This window comes from Brachypodium distachyon, chromosome 1 (assembly GCF_000005505.3).
Source record: "Brachypodium distachyon strain Bd21 chromosome 1, Brachypodium_distachyon_v3.0, whole genome shotgun sequence".
NCBI lineage: Eukaryota > Viridiplantae > Streptophyta > Magnoliopsida > Poales > Poaceae > Brachypodium > Brachypodium distachyon.
The window spans coordinates 41,557,247-41,578,204 of NC_016131.3; the positions used below are offsets into that span (position 1 = coordinate 41,557,247).

The 20,958-nt window shown below is 39.1% G+C and overlaps 1 protein-coding gene across 1 annotated transcript; it reads left to right on the forward strand.

The window, feature by feature from the left end:
- Nucleotides 1-2,794: 2,794 nt before the first annotated feature.
- Nucleotides 2,795-20,824, forward strand: LOC100832827 (DNA topoisomerase 1). The gene is made up of 20 exons (XM_010229462.3): nt 2,795-2,934; nt 4,327-4,973; nt 5,088-5,174; nt 5,652-5,698; nt 6,148-6,257; nt 7,643-7,743; nt 9,576-9,668; nt 12,421-12,504; nt 12,625-12,708; nt 12,842-12,910; nt 14,441-14,500; nt 14,974-15,045; nt 17,094-17,201; nt 18,492-18,568; nt 18,994-19,077; nt 19,269-19,380; nt 19,466-19,555; nt 19,622-19,687; nt 19,760-19,855; nt 20,112-20,824. The coding sequence occupies exons 2-20, from the start codon at nt 4,392-4,394 to the stop codon at nt 20,235-20,237; spliced, it is 2,148 nt and encodes a 715-aa protein (XP_010227764.2). The 5' UTR covers nt 2,795-2,934; nt 4,327-4,391; the 3' UTR covers nt 20,238-20,824.
- The last annotated feature ends 134 nt before the right edge of the window (nt 20,825-20,958 follow it).

Here is a 20,958-nt window from a genome sequence, read left to right on the forward strand (position 1 = left end):
GATTCTCGAACGAAACTTCAATTTGTATTTTCTCAGCACGTATAACTCGTTATCGATCTAGCAAGGTATAAATCTGATAGTACTAGTTACTATACATCCGTTCCAAAATATAAGAAATACTTCCTCTATTGTATATTAAGTGATGAAATATTACATGTATCTAGACGCATTTGGATATAGATGCATTCATATTTTGGTAAATTTGAGTCACTTGATATGAAACGAAGGGAGTACTAATTTTGTCTTGAGTTAAACTTTTTCAAAGTCTGATCAAGTTTATAAAAAATCTAAAAGTATCACATTTAGAACATTAAATAAATATAAAATGAAAATATGTATCACAATAGATTTGATAACTAATTTATAATACTCCGTCCAACAAAGGATGTCTCAACTTTGACTAAATTTGAATGCATCTATATATTAAGTCATGTCTAGATACATCTAAAATTTGACAAACTTAAGACATCTTTTGTTGGACGAAGAGAGTAGTATATGTTGACATATTTTTCTATACACAAGGTCAAACTCTAATAAATTTGATTCGGAATAATGTCTTTTAGAATATTAGTTTATAACAAGATGGGCCGGCCCAATGTGACTGGTGTTTCTGGCTACTTGCGGCCCATACGTATATCTTGTTCCTCACGAAGACACGAACACAACCCCAACCGTGCACCCCCAAACCTAGCGAATCGGATATTTTCGCGGCCATCGGAAGCCGCCATCCCCGCCTCACCTCACTTCCTACCCTGGTCTATCTCGCTGCCGTGCGCCCCGACGGCCCAACTCCGTCGCTCGTCTTCCTCCTCGAGCGAGCGCCGCCACCCCTCCCACCCATCCCGCTGCAGAGCGCCCCAGCCCCCTCGCTCCGTCGCTCGTCTTCCTCCTCGCGCGAGCGCCTCCACCGCAGGTATCTATCTCCCCTTCGATTCTCTCGCTCCCGACAGTTTCTCCTTCCATAACCACACGAACAAATCCCGCCCTTTAGCTCCCCGTTTCATCTCCTTAATCTTCCCCAATTCGTAAACTGAGGCAAAAATAGGGTACCTTGCCCTACCGGGTCCTCCGCCCTTGTTTACAAGGCGTTGCGGTGAACGATACCTGCTTGGTGTTTTGAATGGCTTCGGGCGATTTTTACCTTGTTAACTCGTTAGTGGTAAAATGTTAATGGAGGTTGCGCAGTGTGCATAGTTTCTTTGATCATGCAAAATGTTCATGATGAGAGCTTCCATGAACTGCAACTGTAGTTTCTATGCACTCCAACTCTTGATAACCTTGCCTGGTACTCCCTCCTTTCCATAAAGATTGGCACGGATTTGAATTAGCTCTAGTTCAAATCCGTGCCAATCTTTATGAAACGGAAGGAGTATATATTAAAGGAATCGTGTCAGTTAGGAAATGTTGTTCATGATCATGGGTGTTGCTTGATTGTGAATTCTAGTTTCTTTCCATTTTTTTCCGTTCTCTCAGCTTGCTCATTTGATATCTTCGTAGCACATTGGCACATGAGTTGGGAGTTTTTCCCTGTAGTCTGAAAAAGATGTGTTTATTTACACGCCATTTTGCAGTATTCATTATCAGGAAGCTGACTGTCTAATTATTGAATTGAGACACACATGGTGCACAATGACTTCTTATTTCGTGGGTATGATAAAAAAAGTTATCTTGCACTGATCTAGTTAGACCAATGCTTCTTCTGTAGCGTCATTCTTTTTGTTATTACAACTAAGATTAAGATGACATTAATAGGATGCGAATCCCTTATTCCTTGCATCACGCTTTTGCTTTACTTTTTGGTGCATGATCATGTTTATCTGGCATGATCATGCAAGTATTTTTGTCTTCTCGCTCTCTAAGTATTGGCTGTATCTTACCTTTGCAGCTTCGCTTTGGGACTTCTCTGAGATATTCATGCACCTTCATGCCTTATTCACCTTTCTATCCTTGTCAAATGTGGGGAGTTGGAGTGAGGAATATTTCAACAAGGCAAATGTCTTCAAGAACTAGCCCTCGGCTTGCCCTACAGCTCAAAAGTAGTCCCTTTTTGACTGCTGGGCTCTCGAGCTATCACAGATTTGTAAGTTCCAGAGCCACAGATACCTCTGGAGTTGCTTTAAAGGCTAACAACATTGGTAATTCATGGTCCTTCTGGACTGCATATGGTAAAAGGCTAAGGTTCCTCATTAGAAATAAGAGCTCATTTGTCAATCCAAATATAAATAGGGGAGATGGTAGTGTTGCCCATAGTTTGTTTTGCAGATCTGAGAAACGCCAAAGCACACTAGCTGCATGTAGCACCATCATTGATGAGACTTCCACATCTACTAGCAAGTGCAGTGAGAGTGGTGCAGATACTACAAAAGACCTTCTCGTGAGGAAGAATTCTGCAGGTAGCAAAAAAGAAGTCAGCGTAGATATGAACCAAAAGAAATCATCTACCAAAAAAAAGAGATCTGCTAAAACTAGTAAAGCAGCAGCAAAGAAAACGGAGAAAGCTAGTGTGAATCAAGAAGAAATGGAGTCTGGTACTTCTAAATCTAAAAAAAGTGTTGGCAGCTCTAAAGAGAAAAAGACAGTGAACAGGTCAAAGAGATCTTCTAAAGCAGAGGAATCTGCTGGTGCTATTGCACCTGCTGAAGCTAAGAATTGCATCAAGACCTCCGTTGATAGTTCTGGTGGCGAGGGGAAGCCACTTATGCCTCTTCACCCCCCCATAGCTAAATCAGTTGTTGTTGTTGAATCAGCTACAAAAGCAAAAGTTATTCAAAAATACCTCGGGGACATGTATGAAGTATTACCTAGCTATGGTCATGTGAGAGATCTAGCTGGAAAGTCAAGATCTGTCCGTCCTGATGATGACTTCAGCATGGTGTGGGAGGTGCCTTCTGCTGCCTGGACACATCTTAAGAGCATTAGAGTAGCACTGAAAGGGTATGTTCTCTAGGCTGGTTGTATCAGTAAAGTTCACATTTTTTTTCATGACATCTAGGCTTGTTTGTCTTCTTTCCCTCTGATGACATGCATTCGTTCCCTCTTCATTAGTTGCTGAGCAAGTAGCACACAATACAAATTAATTACTGTTACACTTTATAGGTCATATATTTGTGTCCAAATCTTGTATTTTTGCAATATTATATGTCCATATCGTTGTCACTTTCTGCAATGCTTAATTGAGTGAACACATGATAGTCGCTTGGGTTTCTGTTTTCCAACATGTAGTTCCTAACCTTTCTTGGACATGATATTCTGAGTTCTAATACCTTTTGAAAGCATGAGCTATTTACCTTTGAGCATAAGCTGTCTGTGGAGTGTGCACAGAGTCCTAAACAGTTTCGATGTCCTAAATTTCCTAGGAGTATTATTTAGTCCTATCTAACTTGATGGTTTTTGAGGACATCTGGACAGAATCTGTAATACAAATATGCTCTTGGTTAATTCCTAAATTTCTTAGAAAGTTTCAAGATGGTGGTGAGTTCACTCCTCATCTCCGCTCATCATGTGGGATCACAACTTGTGCAAAAGTCATGACTAAACAAATGTGTGGAGGAGACTCGAACTCAAAACCTTAGGTTATCTAGCATGTGTGCGTAGAGGAGCAACCCGTTTAACTTATTCTAATCCCACGCAACCAGTCTTGTACCCAGAACTCAGTCAATCCTTGTCGTCTTGCCATCTTTCTTCCCTGTTTAACTATTATCTCGTTATATCAGGTGTGCAATTGTTTGCATACAACTGATGATCAATCGAAAATAAATGTACTCATTTGGCAAATTATACATACTTTTCTTTTGGTTCAGTAGCAACGCATGGGCACTAGGCTACTATCTGCTAGTGCCGTAGTTTTGTGTTCTAGTATCTTATGCCCATATCCTTAAGTGTGAATGTCAATATCACCAGGTGTGTATGTTAGCACCTAATAATTGCAGAACACCAATTACAAATTATGGTTAGGATGGTTCATTTATTTCTATTTGTTTTAATGTTTACATATTTCACCTAGCTGGTTAAGCTGGCCTCCACTGGAGCTTGAACTAAATCCTGAATTCTACATATATTTCTCCATTTGCTACCTTTGAGTACAAAACTAGTTAATTAAACCTTTTTTCTCTAGATCTGCCTTTCACCTGGTTATACTAAATTCAGATTGTATATCTCTTTGAGTTATTCTTAATTGAAACTAGAGCTAACGGTATATACTAAGTAAGTACATATTTTGTTAAACTTGCGCCATGCAAGTTGAGTTCCTCTGCTTTGTGAAGTCATTGACATGCACTACTGATCTTGTTTTTCCTCTTATCATTGCTTCTTCGTTTTCCAGAGCAGAAAATTTAATTCTCGCATCTGATCCTGATCGTGAAGGTGAAGCAATTGCTTGGCACATTAAAGAAATGCTTGAACAGCAGAAAGCATTGGGTTGCCATGTTACAGTTGCAAGAGTTGTCTTCCATGAAATTACAGAGGATGCAATAAAAAATGCCTTAATGTTTCCAAGATATATCGACATGGACTTAGTTAATGCTTATCTTGCACGCCGTTCCCTTGATTATTTGATTGGATTTGGCATATCACCTCTTTTATGGAGGAAGTTGCCTGGTTGTCGATCAGCTGGACGAGTTCAGTCTGCAGCTTTGGCTCTTGTATCTGATCGGGAGACTGAAATTGAACAGTTTAGTCCACAGGAATATTGGACAGTCGATACTGACTTTAAAATCCGGTGTTCAGATTCTTCAAAAGGCCTATGCCTTACATCCCGGATAAAGCATCTCAATTCAAAAAAGCTGGATCAACTTTCTATAAGCTCTCAGGAAGAAGCACGAGCTATAGAAAAGAGGATTTATTCTTCTCAGTTTGAAGTAAGAGGTGTTAAGAGAAGCAAAATTCACAAGAATCCTCCGATGCCATATATAACATCCAGCCTCCAGCAGGATGCAGCAAACAAACTACATTTTTCTGCAGGGCACACCATGAAGGTTGTTTCTAAATAATAAAAACTCAAGATGGATATATACAGTGTTTTACTGTTATAATACTTCCATTTGCGTGTAGTAATCTACTGACTTGCATGATTAACTATGTGACTTCAGGTAGCACAGAAGCTTTATGAAGGAATCAGTCTTTCTTCAGAAGAAGCAACTGGGTTAATAACATACCTCAGAACAGATGGGTTTCATGTAGGTACCATCCTACTTTTAGTTAGATGAACAAAGCAGCCTGGCTGTTTACAAATGTATCATGTAGGTAGATTGAAACACGCTTTTAGTCTCACTTCTGTGGTCTGTGGTCATGGGCTTAAATGTAGGAGGAATATGTATGCTTACAACAGTAATTTTACGGATCAGCATTTAGGAGGAACTAATAGAGAAGAAATAGGAGGTGGGATTGGGCATCCACTCTCCCACCCAAGTGAGCTAAGTGTAATTTTAACTTGACTTATGTGTCATGAAACATATCATGAATGTATATGAACATTAACTCAATATTGGCAACAAAATCTTAATTGTGGGATGCATCCATGAAAGATATTACCTGCTATCCCTCGATTTGAGAATTTCTTTCTGTTATCCGTTGTAGCAAGGGTGATGTTATACTGACTTTAATAGCATGAACTTGTTGCCTTACTCTTGTCTATTCTGCCTTTTCCCTTGAAGATTTCTGATGGAGCTGCAGAAGATGTCCGCTCATTAGTCAAAGAAAGGTATACTCTATTGGAACATGTTGTCAAGTCTATTTACTGATTAAGTGCAGGGTTGCTAATCTACCTTGTTTCACATTCAATTTTGTTAGTTATTGTAGTGTCCAATAATCTAGATTAGTGCATGAACGACCAGTTTCACAAGTGTAAGTTTTTAGTTTTGCATATTTATTCATTGTTCAGGATTTATGAGATGGTATACATACTTGTGATTGAGACTGTTTCAAAATACTGAATATTTAGAACTCTTCAATTGTTCCGTATATTTCATGGAGTCTCTAGATAGCTTCTTCCTCATTGTTTTTATTACATTGTTTCTTTTCATGTCTAATCTTGTTATTCTTTACAAGCTAATTTAAGACAACCAGTATCTTGAGATTTTAGCATCAAACCTTCATGTGTATCAGTATGTCACTGGGGCCTGCATTCTTGTTAACAAGTATTTTTTCCAGGTATGGTGAGCAGTATGCATCAGAGGATGTTAGGAAGTACTTGAAGAAGGTGAAAAATGCTCAAGAGGCCCATGAAGCCATAAGGCCCACCAGCATAAGGAGATTGCCATGTATTAAACTCACCTGTAGTTTTGTGTGATTTTTTGTGTTTGCTCAATTACAGTTGCATATAACTTTTTATGGTGTGTCTTCTGGGATCGGGGGTGGGAGCTTAAGATGGTTCTAGGAGCATACTGCCATGTAATGGTTGGCTTAGCGAGTTACAGATTTCACAGTTCATACCTGTCACAAGCTTTGTTTGCTAAAGTTAATATTCATAATTAATACTTAGGAATCAAGAAAAAGGAAAACTGTTTAATTAGTACTTTTGCCATTCTTGACTGTTTAATACTTATAACATTTCTTCTTCGTCCTGTCGGAGAGAGATTGAACGAGAACGACTGGAAGTATAATGGTACTGGCTTAAGGAAAGCAGTGGTTAGCAGGAGATTTTTCTTGCGTGATTATATAGGGGTGACTTGAACTTGGCTCCCCAAGAATCAGTTGACGTAAAACTAACTTAAGATAAGCACCCATTTGACCAAATGAGAGAATATCCTGTGCTCCCACCCCTTTGGGTGCTACCGTGCTACCAATGCACGGTAGCACCCCTATTTTTTATTTTTTAAATGAGTGAGCTCATTACTTATGTTACTAGAATCCCACAAAATTTCAAATAAAAATTTGTTATACACAAAAAGAAACAAAAAAGACAAATCCAAACATGAATAGTGTCTGAAATTTTGTCTTTTGTCTTTTTTGGCACTATTCATATCTGTGTTTGTCTTTTTTATTTCTCTACATGTATAATGAATTTGGATTTGAAATTTTGCGAGATTGTAAACACATACCTAATGAACTCAGACTTCCTCAAAAAAAAAAATTGAAAACCTTTTAGAGGTGCTACCGTGCATTGGTAGCACGTAGCACCTAAAGGGGTGGGAGCACAAGATATCTTCTCCTGCACAAATCACTCTAATTTTTTACATAGGAAATTAACCATGTCTGAAATATCTTCAGTGAATCTTGTCGCGCCCACAAAATGGGGTGAATTTTGACAGTTTGCTACATTATTTGCTGTATGCTGCAAACTCTTAAATGTGCACAATTGTTCTTAATACAAGTGTGCTGTGCGTTATCACACTTACACATGTCGGCACAACTATGTTTTTTTACCATAAGCACAAGTAGTGTGTGTGTAGCCTTGTTTACGTCATCCCTGCTTTCAGAATAAACATTGTTTGACATTTGTTGTTACTATGCTTTATAATTATCCTTGGCAATGAGCAATGGCTAATGGCTATGGCAGAAATCTGCATGTGCTCTATGAGTTGCCAGTGTTTTCTTCTGTCTTTCCCTAATCTTCTGTAGCATCTCTTGTTCTTACTTCGAGTATTTTAAAGCACTACAGTTTTCTTTGTTTTGATATATAGTTCTATCACAATATCTCTGGCAGCATCTTTGGTTGGAATACTCGATGAGGATTCTTTAAAACTATACGCTCTGATATGGAGAAGGACAATGGCTTGCCAAATGGAAGCTTCCAGAACTGAGCTGGTTGGTTATTGTTTACATTTTCTTACCTGCTGCTGTTTATTATTCTTAGGATGTCTGTTCTCCATGCTTTTACAAAGCTATATTGGCTACAGTAGTGTCTTATTGTCTTACTAAACCTAAGGTTCAACTGGAGCAAAGAAACTCACCGTCACATGTGATATTCGAGCATGAAAGTACTCCCTCCGATCCATAATAAGTGTCTCGGGTTTTGTACTAACATAGTACGTAGTTGTACTAAGTCTGAGACACTTATTATGGATCGGAGGGAGTATATAATTTGCCAATCAGCCTATCTGTCATTAAAAAACGGTGAAATAAGTAGGTTTTCTGTGCATTGGTCCGCGTGAAGCCCACATGTTTAAATTATACTAGGTGATTCCCTGCGTGTTGCTGCGGAAAGTTCTGTATGCACATATGGATATGATGTTAGGAACAAATGATAATAATATGATTCAATGCAAAAGAAATATGAATATTGTAGGACAAAATGATTTATCGTTCATAACACCTATAGGAGTAATTTTGATGTACATGAACATCAAAATATGTGTATTTGCAGATCTTAGAAATATTGACATACATATCATGAAAATATGTGTATTTGGTAAAATATATATATATACAACGTGAAGGTGAAAATCCTAGGTATCAAAATATTAAATTCGAAAGGACCACCAAAATGGATTTCTTATGGTCCACAACACATGATGTGGATGGTGATGTGGACAATTTGCATGCTCATGATGTGCATGATGATGTGGACATCTTGCATGTCAAGCTTGCAAACATTTAATGAAGATAGTGGGGATCAACTTTATAGATATTATAGATTTGTTGGTATGGTTGAACGCTGGTTCAGAAAAAATCCTCCTGGTTATGGAAATCGTAGTCAGTAATAGAATTAAGAGGGATTTGTCGTAGTTTTTCTAATCAAGCAAACATATGTTCAGTTCTTTTTGGTAGATGAAAGACACTGAGGCAGCTCTGTGTTTATGACACAACCTTTTGCCTAAATGTATCCACATTTCTTTGTTGTGTCGTTTTGTTTTTCTGCTACCAGCTAAGCCTTTCTGTTTCACAATTGTCACCAAGCCAGATTATGAGCAAAAAACCAAAAAGTAAAACACTTTACCCCCATTAACCTTTCTCCCAATATTTTTTTAAATCATGATAAAACAGGAGAGAATGCAACAATTTCACTTGTGATTTCATCATTAGTATTCTGAAATGGTTTTCTTAATAAAAATGGAGAGTTATTGTGAAAAAGAGGAACTACAGGAAACTATGCAGAATGTGGTCATCATTTGAGAATGGTTGTTACGAAGACATCATGTCAAGTCATTTTCCTACTCCCTGTGTTCCAAAATACATTTCGTCCTCAAAAGCGCTGTCAAACTTCTCTATCTTTGACCACTAAAATTAATACGAAACTATTGTGATTTGTTAGACAGAAACCATTAGATTTGTGATGAAAAAATATTTTTTATTATTTACTTGTTCATACTAAATTAGCACTCAAAGTTCCTAATTGGAGACTTTCTAAAATCTAAAACATCATCTACTTTTGAAGAGGGAATATTAAATAAGGCCTATGAATGATTTATTAGAACTTGTAGAGAGACTTCATTTTGGTTTTTGTGGCTCCTCGAACAGAATTCTGGTCGTTCTGCTATATATATTGATGCTGTGGTAGGTGATGAGCATCCTTTTTCTTTGATATGCACTTTAAAACATGCTACAATCTCTATACCTTTTTGTTTTGTATTTTCAATAATTTAGACACCCCATCAAATTTCATTCTTACTGCGAGTGCATTAATAATTGAATTGTAGATTCAAGTTGACATTGGTAATCCTGGAGGAGACATGACTTTTCATTCATCGGCATCAAAGCTCGACTTCAAGGGATACCAAGCTGTCTATGATGTAAGTTCTACAAGAAAATATGTTGATCGTCTCCTAATGTAGCCTTCCCCATTTTTTTTTTTACTTTGGTCAGTCCTTCAGTTGATTGATTGTGTCTTTGATGTGTCGTATTCATCTCATGGTTCAAGGGATCCTTACATCATTGCTTTCATAGTTTTGAATACGGCGTGGCGAGTTGTGGCGACCCACCCCGCTCACAGCTTTATAAAGCTTGTGGCATGTGGCGTGGCGACTTCACGGAAATGTACTAGCCTATAATGGCACCATATAACTCACCAATTTAATGGCACCGTATAAATCATCAATTTAGTACAAGCAAAAAATAGGATCCGCCATTGGATCCATCCCAGCCTCGTCGCCGTCAATTGGACCTTCCATTGTGCTGGACTACATTAGGAAACAAGCATGCAGTCCTAATCAGTATAATAGTATCGCACAAAGTTCTATGACTAACAAACAGCAAAGGAAGAACAGAGCACGGGATGAACAGAGTAGAGGGAGGGAGAGGGAGCAGCAGAACAGAGCAGAGCAGAGAGGGATGGAGAGGAGAACAAAATAGCAGAGCAAAGAGGGAGGGAGAGGAAGACATACCTGCTGCTGGAGCCGCCGGCGATGGGGATTGGAGCCGCTGGCGCTGGAGGATGGGGGTTGGAACCGCTGCGGCTGGGAGATGCAGGTTCACCCGATTCCCTCTCCTCTCTCTTTCTCCCTCCCTCCCGCGTGGACTGGTGTTCTCCCAATTTCCCCAATTTCTCTTTGATCTGATTTCACCCAGTCAGTCGATTCCGGTTTGGATTTCCAGAAACTGGCTATAAACTTCCTAGATGGATGTTTCCGGTTTTCAAAGAAGTTCTTTGCTGGTGTCTAGAGAAAGGGGATTATTTTAACCTAATGGTAATATCTTGTGTGACAAGTGGTAATACATGTATTCTGCATAAAATATAGACTGGAGTGTGATAAATGGTCTCAATTGGCCTTGTTTTGGAAAACTGATGGTGGGCCTGTTATCAGACACTGGCCTTTTTTCAGGTGGTTATTGCTGGGTTTTTTAGGCAATGGCTGAATCATCCTCCTGGCCTCTGCATCATGCGCTGCACGCAGGATGCAGCTCTATTTGTCATGCGACACCCAAGGCCACTGGCAGCGCCGTGATCTGCTACTCTTAACCCAACTAAACCACCGACAACAAACAATACAGATGGTATCTAACGGGGCACCAAGATAATGTCTTCAGGAAGGTAGCATTACCCGTACTTTAATGTTGCCACAACTAGCCGGTGAAGCAAAAACGAAGATTTTCCTTAGAGTTTACCTTACTACCCCTGGCCTCTACTAGTGAAGAACTGAAGACTGGATCACCGAGGGATTAAAGGTACTCCAAGACAACACTTCCAAGAAGGTGATGACACGGGACCGTCTTTTACCAACAAAGCCAGATAGATGCTTTGCCTCAGAGGTACAAATTTCAGGCATCGCTCGACCCAGCCAGTGTAGCCCAGACCGTAACCGAACCTAGCAATATGTCGTCGTCCGTGAAAGCTATGGGAGCCGAAGCAGTCACCTACTGCTTGCCCAGCCAATGCCACCACACTGGCTTCCAACCAAACATGATTTGCAAAGAGTAGCCACACATCTCACACAAGACTTGTGCTGCCACGAAGCATGCCGGAAAGGGACAAGCACTCCCATACCACACTGGTCCAGAAAGTCCTCCGGAACCAATGCCCCACCCCCTGTGGAGGTAAACTCACGTCAAAACAAGGCCGCCAAGAGGGGCCAAGAAATGGATTGATGGAGAGCGGATGGCGAAGAGAGACACCAGTTGAAGTATGCTGTGGAAGATGCAGCCAGAACCACCGCAGCGAGGCATGGTGAGGCCTCCTTGCCACCGTTGCTGGCCAGCCAAGTGGCTCCCAGTGGCGACGACAAGGGATGGAGGCGAGGCTGGTTAGTTTGCCATCTTGTGCAAGTTGAAAATGAAAAGCAACATGTGCGCTAGATTACCACTCATTTATAGTATGAATTTGTGATGTATACACACAATACTATACGTTGCTAACTATGATCGGTTGATAACTCGCTAGTTTGTTATTGTCTTGATGTTTCTTACTGGACATGTTTGAATGTTTATCTTTGACTGATGCAATTTCGATCTGTGTGCGTTCCGTATGACTATATCATATGGTAATAAAATATGTCCTGTTTCCACCACTAATATACTGAATAGCTTCCATATAATGAATTTGTTCTTTTTTTTTACTTTAAACTATAAGAGATTCGCAATTGCATTCCGACAATATATAGATGCATATATTCATTTTTGCAAAGTGAGGGACCAGAATGCGACCTTCGAGGGTCCAACCCTGGTGCGCAGCCAGCATACCTCGTTGGGCTAACCACCCAAGCTCAGCTTGGTTCTCTATTGAATTTGTTCTTCAGAGTGATCTGTGTTGTGTCTAACCATGTAAAATTTTCATTCCCATGTAAAATTTTCATTGATTCCCCTGGCAGAGTTTGCTATCTTTCTTTCTCCACAGGACGTCTTCTTTCCTAACTTTGAAATGCATGAATTTCTGCTGGATTCATCAGTGTCTTTAATTTTTAGTGTTATGTCTAAGCCTCTAGTCTTTCCGTAAGAGATCTGATGGTTAATATTTAGTATGGGGAGAAGCATAGTTGTGAGGACAGTGTAACCAGTGTTCAGTTTTATTAGCTTATTAGACCCAGTAATGAGAAAATGATTTGCTTGTAGGACACTGAAGCAAGTGGGTCCAGTGAAAACCCGGAAGGAGAAGCTTTGCATCATGATAATTTTGAGGCCTTGTCCAAATTAGAGGTTAGCAGCTGCTGATTTACCTCTGACAAAGACATTCCTTTGTCTGCCCATTTTGGTTCATGCAACCACAGATTGCCGTCTATCATTCAACTCTTTCATAGCACATGTCCTTTTTCTCAGATGAAGGATTTAGTGTCTCCAGTTAACGTGCATCTTGGGCAGCACTTTACAAAACCTCCATCCCGTTATTCCGAGGGTGCATTGGTCAGTAATAACATATGAGTTACATTTTTCACTTGTTCCTCTGATCATTGCCCCTTCCTGAAATAAGAAGGTTTCCTTAATATTGATTTGCTCTGTACCCAATGATTTTCACAGTGTGCCTTATTATCTCCAGATTAAAAAGCTGGAGGAACTTGGAATTGGAAGGCCATCTACATATGCCTCTATAATGAGGGTGTTGCAGGTAGCCTTACGAGCTATTTGTTGATATGCTAAGAATTTATCTTTGCGTATCTTGAATGGCCATGTAGCTATTTCTAATATATCTGATGATTTCTGAGCTAGATCTTACGAGCACACTGCTACCGAATGACATGCTTTGGTTGGTTCTCCCATATAGCTGCCCATTGAGTGCTCACATGCCACGAAGCTCACACACGCATGTGGTAACTTGGCGAAGCATGCCACATTTCATCTTTGGGTTGCAGGGAAAGTTGATTTTTGTGTTGTCTGCAATTTGGGATAAGTTTTGTAGAACATGGTCCGTTTGGCTGAGTTCTTGGGACAGGTCTCCTCCGTGGTACTAATATGCAAAGTTGGGTAGTTTACAGTTCTTACTGGGCTGAATACACATGGCAAGTTTTGATAACAATAACACAGGGATGAGACCGGTGTAGGGATTCACTATGTGCCAATTTTTAGTTTCATTCATGGACCGAACCATTGAGCGCACGTGCCCACCGCAAGGTAGTATGCGGCGCCTATTCTATCCGCATGTGAATTTAATTTTGAAATTTAAAATCTTTTATCTCTCAAACCATGCATCTGATTGACGATCTGTTTTCACCGTTAGCTTAGTCGTGCTGAGATCTACAAAACGAGATCTCATGTTGATATGTTTTGACGACTTTTTTTCCCGTCAAAAGTTACCAGGTTATAATCACTTGTTTACCAGGTTATAGTCACTTGTTTACCAGGTTAGTATCACTTGGTAACCAGTTCGCTGAGCGTCGACTTGCACCTATGTAAATATGTTAAATATCATTTGGTTACCAGGTTGTAGTCACTTATTAGCAGGTTAATATCACTTGGTCGGTGTACACCCATGTAAATACTTACATCATTGTACTTGTTAGATCTAATGATATCTCTTGTTGAAACACTGCAAAACCCAATCTCAGATCTTGCATGACATTGCAATGTCTAAATAGATACTCCCTCCAATCCATATTAATTTCTCAAATTTGCCCAAATATGGATGTATCTATGCCTAAAAAGCGTCTAGAATCTAGATACATGTAATGTTTCGAGAATTAATATGGATTGGAGGTAGTATTTTTTTACTTGGTTGTCGTTTGTTATTAATGTACCGAGTATTAATATGGTAACCGTTCACAATTAACATGGTAACCGTGATAATATAATCTGGTAACCGGTGGCATAAAAAAAGTCATTAGAACATAGTAAAATGTGGTCTTGTTTTGAAGCACTCGTCGAGACGAACTGAACCGTGAAAACACATCTTTAATTAGATTAACGGTTTAGAAGATAAATCATTTAAAAAAATCAAAATTAGTAAACGCGTGTGCATGCGGATGCTTCGGCCCCCTTATAGGTACAGGTCCACTAGGAGGCGCTGCACGGAAAGGGTCACATGGACACGTGTGCCACTTAGATTAGCCATTCAATCATTCCATTGGTGGTTCTTCATTATCATTGGCAACATTTTTTTTTGCGAATGAATAAGAGTTTATACCATACTTGTGTTGCCCAGGATCGGAAATATGTGACGATAAAAAGTCGGGTTCTGCACCCTGAATTCCGTGGTCGAATGGTATGTTCTTTTTACTGATGTCATCTTCACCCTTCTTAAAAGATCCTATTGGTCAAAACATGTATTGTTCTGATGTCATCTGAAATTCCATTATGTTGGTTTAAATATAGATTATATTTACAGGTATGTGTTTGGTTTTTGTATTACTTATCTGCAATGGCATTACATTTGTATGCATTGTAGCAATGCGTCATCGTTGTAAATTGTAATTGTATCTTAATTACTCTTTCACGTGTCTCTTACTTACCAAGATGGATTGACTTGCTAAAACCCATGCATATTACTCTGGGAATCATCTGCTCTTTACAAGGGTAAATGTTTCATGGTTTTACAAATGCCCTTGACCTCTCCAGTTATTTCATTTTTCTGTAGTTTATTTTTGCATATGGTTTAGGTCCTAGCCGACGCCGTGCATTCTTTCAGTTCACCTAGTGTCTAATTTTGATGTATGGGCAACGGTATCTGTTTCTCAGGTCTCAGCATTTCTTTCACATCATTTCTCTGAGATTGCCGACTACAGCTTTACCGCTAACATGGAGACAGAGGTACTTAGCATTTTTATCCAATAGTTTGTGTCTACATTTTCTTCTATACTTGTTCTACAGTATGGTTTCAGAAACCAGCTTAAGCTGGCAGTTTACTGCCATGGGATCAGCCGATATGAAATTCCAGGAAATCAGCAGGTTAATTTCAGTAGGAAGTGAAATCCACATACTTAGAAACTTATAAAGGTTGTAACTGTTTATAATTTTTCTTGTCAAAGACAATAGAGATAAGTCCACATTACCTCCCTAAACTTGTAGCAAAGTTTATATTATTTTTAGCTCATTTGGACAAATGGTTTGAGAATAAACAGCTTCTTAAGTTTGAATTTCAAACTTGGTTGCAATTTGAAAGTGCCCAGAAAAAAAAATACAGAAAGTAAAAAATGTTATACTTACTATTCTGGGAAATTTTCAGCTCATTTGGACGAATGGTTTGAGAATAAATAAGTTATTACGTTAGAACCTCAAATTTTGGATTGAAAATAGAGCAGAGTTTTTAGATGGGGTGGGGTCAGGCTGACGTGGAAAGGTGACGTGGCGCCCCAAAACCCTAAACCAGAGTTAGATCTGTCAAAACCGAATTAGGGGTGTAATCTAAACGGTTTTCATAGTTTGAGTTGTTTTAGCCCCGGTTGTTGCCACGGGTCCTGCCAGCATTATTGCTGAAAATAATTTTTACATTTGAATGCTGTATCTGTTATGTCAACTAGCCATCTGAAACTTAAACGAGTACTCATTTCCATATTATAAGGCATATTGTTTTTGTATTAAGTCAAGCTTTTTAATGTTTGACCAAGCTTATAGGAAAAAGTATGAACGTTCTATAATACCAAATAAAATACATTATGGAAATATATTTCATGATAAATCTATTGGTATGGGTTTGATATGGTAAATGCTGATATTTTTTTTCAACAAAGTTTGACTTAGCTAAAAAACCATATGCCTTATAATATGGAAAGGAGGGAGAAGTTACACGAGATGTTGCCCATGTGCTAATGTGCAGCCCTGGTCTTCCGTTTGAGCAATATCCAGCAGCGTAATGGAGTTGTACTAAAATCAGAATTGAAAGCAAGTTACTATCAAATGAATTGTTAGAAGTTGTTTTCCATCACAAATTCATGATGGAAATACAAGAGCAAGAAACATGTAATCCAAATAAGTCTGCATTGTCCTGTTTGGATCGGGGGATCTTTCCCAATCCTTTGCACAAATCACAGTAATGTGTTGAAAACTTGAAATTTTGACTATAAATTGCTGCAGTAATTTTCTAACGAATGGTATCTTCAGAACTTCTAGTAACTAATAAATGAGAATAATTTCTTCTGGATACGTTTTCTATTTCAGTAGTGTGTCTGTTATAAACCTGGTTCATTAGGTAGGTAAACTTGTGCCAAGGGAGGTTAGACAGCAGTGGCTTGAGGTAGAATGGCTCTATCCGGTGGTCACTGCTTGGGTGAAGTGTAGATCTACAGTAGCCCTCCAAGGGAGAGATAAAAAGTGGACATTAGGGGTTTGTCAAGACTTGTTATTCATGACTTAGTAGAGAGTTCCTTGTGCGCATTCTCCTGTTGAGTTGGGTAGGCCCAAGGCCATGACAGTGTGCATTACTATTTATCCTTCGGAACTTATAAGGAGCGAACGCTCTGCTGTTCGTCTAATTAGGAAGAGCGTGGCTGCAATTGCGCCACGTGTCACGGTGGCAACTTTAGTCCCTGCTGTGGCAAGTTGCCTTGCATAAGTGGCAACTTTAGTTCTGTGACGGTGGCAACTTTAGTGTGCGGCAGTGGCAACTTTAGCCCGTCGCGCGGCAGGGCTAGGGAGCGAACTTTCAACCCCTGTGTGTTCCCTTTATTCTTTTCTAAAAGCTTTGTATTACTGATCAATATCATAGTGGAATTACAAAGTTATGATATAATTCTACACTAAGTCTTGAATAGCAGATATGTGAGCAGGAATATTCTTATTTGCTTTGTTACTACGAAGTAATATGAGAATTTAATTGTTGCCATAATCCTATTAATATTCCTTTTCTGCTACATTAATAGCTAGACAATGTCTCTGCTGGGTCAACTGAATGGAAGGGCCTCCTGAAAGATTACTGGGAACGATTCAGCAAGTACTGCGGAGATGCTAGTCAATGGGATGTCAGGAAGGTAATATTAATTTTTGTACTACGTGGGAAATTTTTTGTACCCTTGCACCTAGAAAGTTATTATCCTGGAACAACTAGTTTGCTTAAGGCTATTGCTGTAATTTTTTTCTATCAAATACATCACCAGCTTTGGATTGGTATAGCAATTGAACTCTGTGTTTCAGCCCCATTTCTTAAATATGGAGTGCTGCTAAAAGGTCTGTGGTTTGGCTACCTGAAACTAGCAAGTTCTGCATTGCTTCTAGGGAAATATAAATTATACGTTGCGGGCTAAGATCATTTTGTGTGTTTACGGATACATCTTGTTTCGGATGGACACATTGTCAAAGGCTCGTGTCACCCAACTAAGCACAGTTCTAGTGGATCCCATATTCTTGCCCAAACAAGATTCCATTTGCTATATTACACGATTACCTTTATTTTTCTTTGCAATGGTCGGTAAAATTGTGGGAACAGAGTTATAAATTGTCATCCTTTTGGGTATCATGGTGCTTCAGGGTCCGAGTACCGTGGTTCGTCATAGACGGTGGGTCCGTGGGTAGACTGGCCATGGTGCCGTGGAGGAGAGGGAAAGAACATTGGGTACATGGATTAGATCTTTATAGTTCACTATCATTCATTGGATAATCCAAATGGAGTACATGGTGCTACTTTTACAGTTTAGAATGATGCCTAAGAATTGAATCCTAACTTTCTGAACAAGTCGTATCCTTATCTTCCCATGTACTCCCTCCGATCCATAAAAAGTGTCGCCCACTTGGTACAAAATTTGTACTAACTTAGTACAAAATGGATGACACATTTTATGGATGGGAGGGAGTAATAGATATCTTACTAAATATCCTGATATACTTATGTACTCCCTCCGTCCTGAAAGTGGATTCAATCCACGTCACGTGAATCCACGTCACTTATTTCAGGACGGAGGGAGTACTTAATTGACCACCGCACTTCATATGGGTTGTGACCCAACACCCATTACACAGATGAACAGAGATGTAATTAATTAACTCTCCGAGCCGCAGCTTAATAACACACTGGTCCAAGCTATGATTGGGTTTATGCATCTCCAGTATAATACTGAATCTGACCTGACCTCATCCCACCCATCTTACCATACTATAAATATGAAATTATGCAGATTATCCTTTTGATTTACATCAGGGACTGTGTATTAAGCAGTTCGAAAAAAAGGGGACAGTATTTAGCAAATAAACTGTTATCATATTTCTCCGCAGTTACATAAGTATCTAAATTAAAAAATACATTTGAATTACCCTTTTGGATGCAGGTAGAGAGAATGCTTGAAGAGAAATTCCGCCCTATCCTCTTTCCGGACCTTGACGATGCTAGCAGGATTTGCCCTAGGTAATGCATGCCATAATCACACTCAAAGAACGTGTCTTCTGATGTTCAGGAATTATATGGGGCTGTTGTTTGAGCTCACCATTGCCCTACCAAAAATTTGGTTGCCAAAATATATGTTATGGTTTTGCTTGCCCATGAGTTGGCCAGCTTTGGCAGAAAAGATGAACTAGAGTTGGCAAAGTAGCATTGGCTTGCCAAATCCAAATAAACACCAAATTTTTGGCAAAATTGGCTAGGTGCACTTTGGTAACATTCCAAACACACCCTATATTTTAGTACTCCGTAGTTGCTATTTTATACCCTACATGTTTTGCACAATTCATTAAGGTTAATTTGGCATGGCAAACCTATGATGTCACCCTATGATGTGGTGCATTAACCATGTTTCTTCCTTAGTTCTTGACATTTTTCCTTAATATCTGCAGTTGTTCAGAAGGAACCCTGAGATTCAAAGTTAGTAGGTTTGGAGAAGGCTATTTTATAGGCTGTGATCGACATCCGAAATGCAAGTATGATATTATCATCCCCACTTTTGAGTATTAAATGCCTTGAAGTTGGATCTTAATCTCTGCTGTTAGCCTTGTTTTCTCTTGCTACAAGTTGTGAATTCCATTGCAGTTTCTTGATTATAAATTGAATATCATTCTTTTTTTAGAGGACAATATCAGTTAAACCTAATTACTAAACTATTTACAAATAGGTACATTGCTCGCACATTGTCAGATGAGGATGATGAAAATGAAGCCTGTGAGGAAACTAAATGGAATTTCGAACCTAGGTTACTTGGTGTCATGCCGAATTTGAACGAAAAGGTTTTTTTCAGTCTGTATGGTATCTGGCTTTGTTTTCATTTCTCAGGTACCAAGTGTGTATAACATTTTGCTGCTCGTTCTACAGGTCTTTTTAAAACAAGGTCCTTATGGTTACTACATCCAGGTTGGAGAGGATAGGAAAGGAATCTCTCAGAAAAGAGCTTCTCTTTCTGAGGTAATTATTACCTTTGTGATTTTCCTTTTTGGATCTCCACGGATATAATTCAACCTACATTTTCAGGTCAAAAATGTTGACTCTATCACTCTAGAAGATGCAATTGAGCTATTGCAGTATCCAAAAATTCTGGTATGCTTTTCTATAAGTTTTAGCTTTTGTACCCTCTGTTGAGTTGAATCATGACGTTATTGTTGCCAACAGGGAAAACATCCTGATGATGAGTATCCTGTACTTATGACACATTCTAAAGCTGGATTTAGCGTCCGGCACAGGAGAACCGTTGCCCCATTGCCTAAGGTAAGTGTATTATTAGTATTACATTTGTTAACACCAAAAACTATATGAAATTTAATTCCTATGCATATTAACATCACATGATGACATTGTTCAGTCCTTTATGTTGGTGGTATTTTTGTCCACTTGTGATGATTTTTTTTATAAATCATATGCGGTTACAATTATTAATTTCTAATGATTGAGTTTGTGCACATGTGTGCTAAATTTGAAAATTCTTGTTGCGCGTCTAATGATAACTTAAAATGTCCGATGACAGAATACAGACCTGAAGAAGATTACACTTGAGTGTGCACTGAAGCTTCTGGCAGGTAAAAATGTCAAAAAATTTGGCCGACCATTGGGAAAACAGAACAAAAGTAAAGAGCCCCACGAATGGCATTAAAAGTGCTCAGTTGTTACAAATCCAATGAGGAAACTCGCACACACGTGAACTAACAAAGGATCAGCAGTAAGAATGAGAAGTCAGTATGCTTGATGTTCACAAAATTCAGAGTGGATCAGCAGTCAGGATGATCAGTAAGCGGTTCTGTGTGCCCTACTGCCGCTGACACATACGAGGTTATGCTTGCTGATGAGACGAGGGATCTCCATGCGTGACAGAGCAGTCGGTCAACCAAGCATATTAAACTTGCCCTCAGATGTTCTTGCCTTCCGATTTGTATTTACTGCTGGATTTCTCCATATTGGCTAAGAGGATATATACAAGAGGCTCATCTCTCTTCGCTTCATTGTCAGCAGCTGTATAGAACACACAGGTGATGGACAGCTTACCAGATTATACACCCATAGGTTTTTTCTACCTTCCATTCTGTACTGTTGTGAAGTTCCTAATGTTCTCAGACTTTGGCGGTTTCAATCTGGTCACCCTTTTATTCCTTTGGAATGTATCTGCTGTTTTGTTCAGCTAAATAATATAAAATCAAAGAGGGTTTAATTGTTTGCTTTAAAGGTCATTGACTGTTGGTTTGTGCCTGGCTTCCAATTGTACTGGAGTATTGAGTGCTCACTTCATCAATTGTACCCGGAGTATTGAGTGCTCACGTCATTTCATGCCAACTATTGACATGGTAGCTCATAAACCATTACAAATGATACCTAGTCAT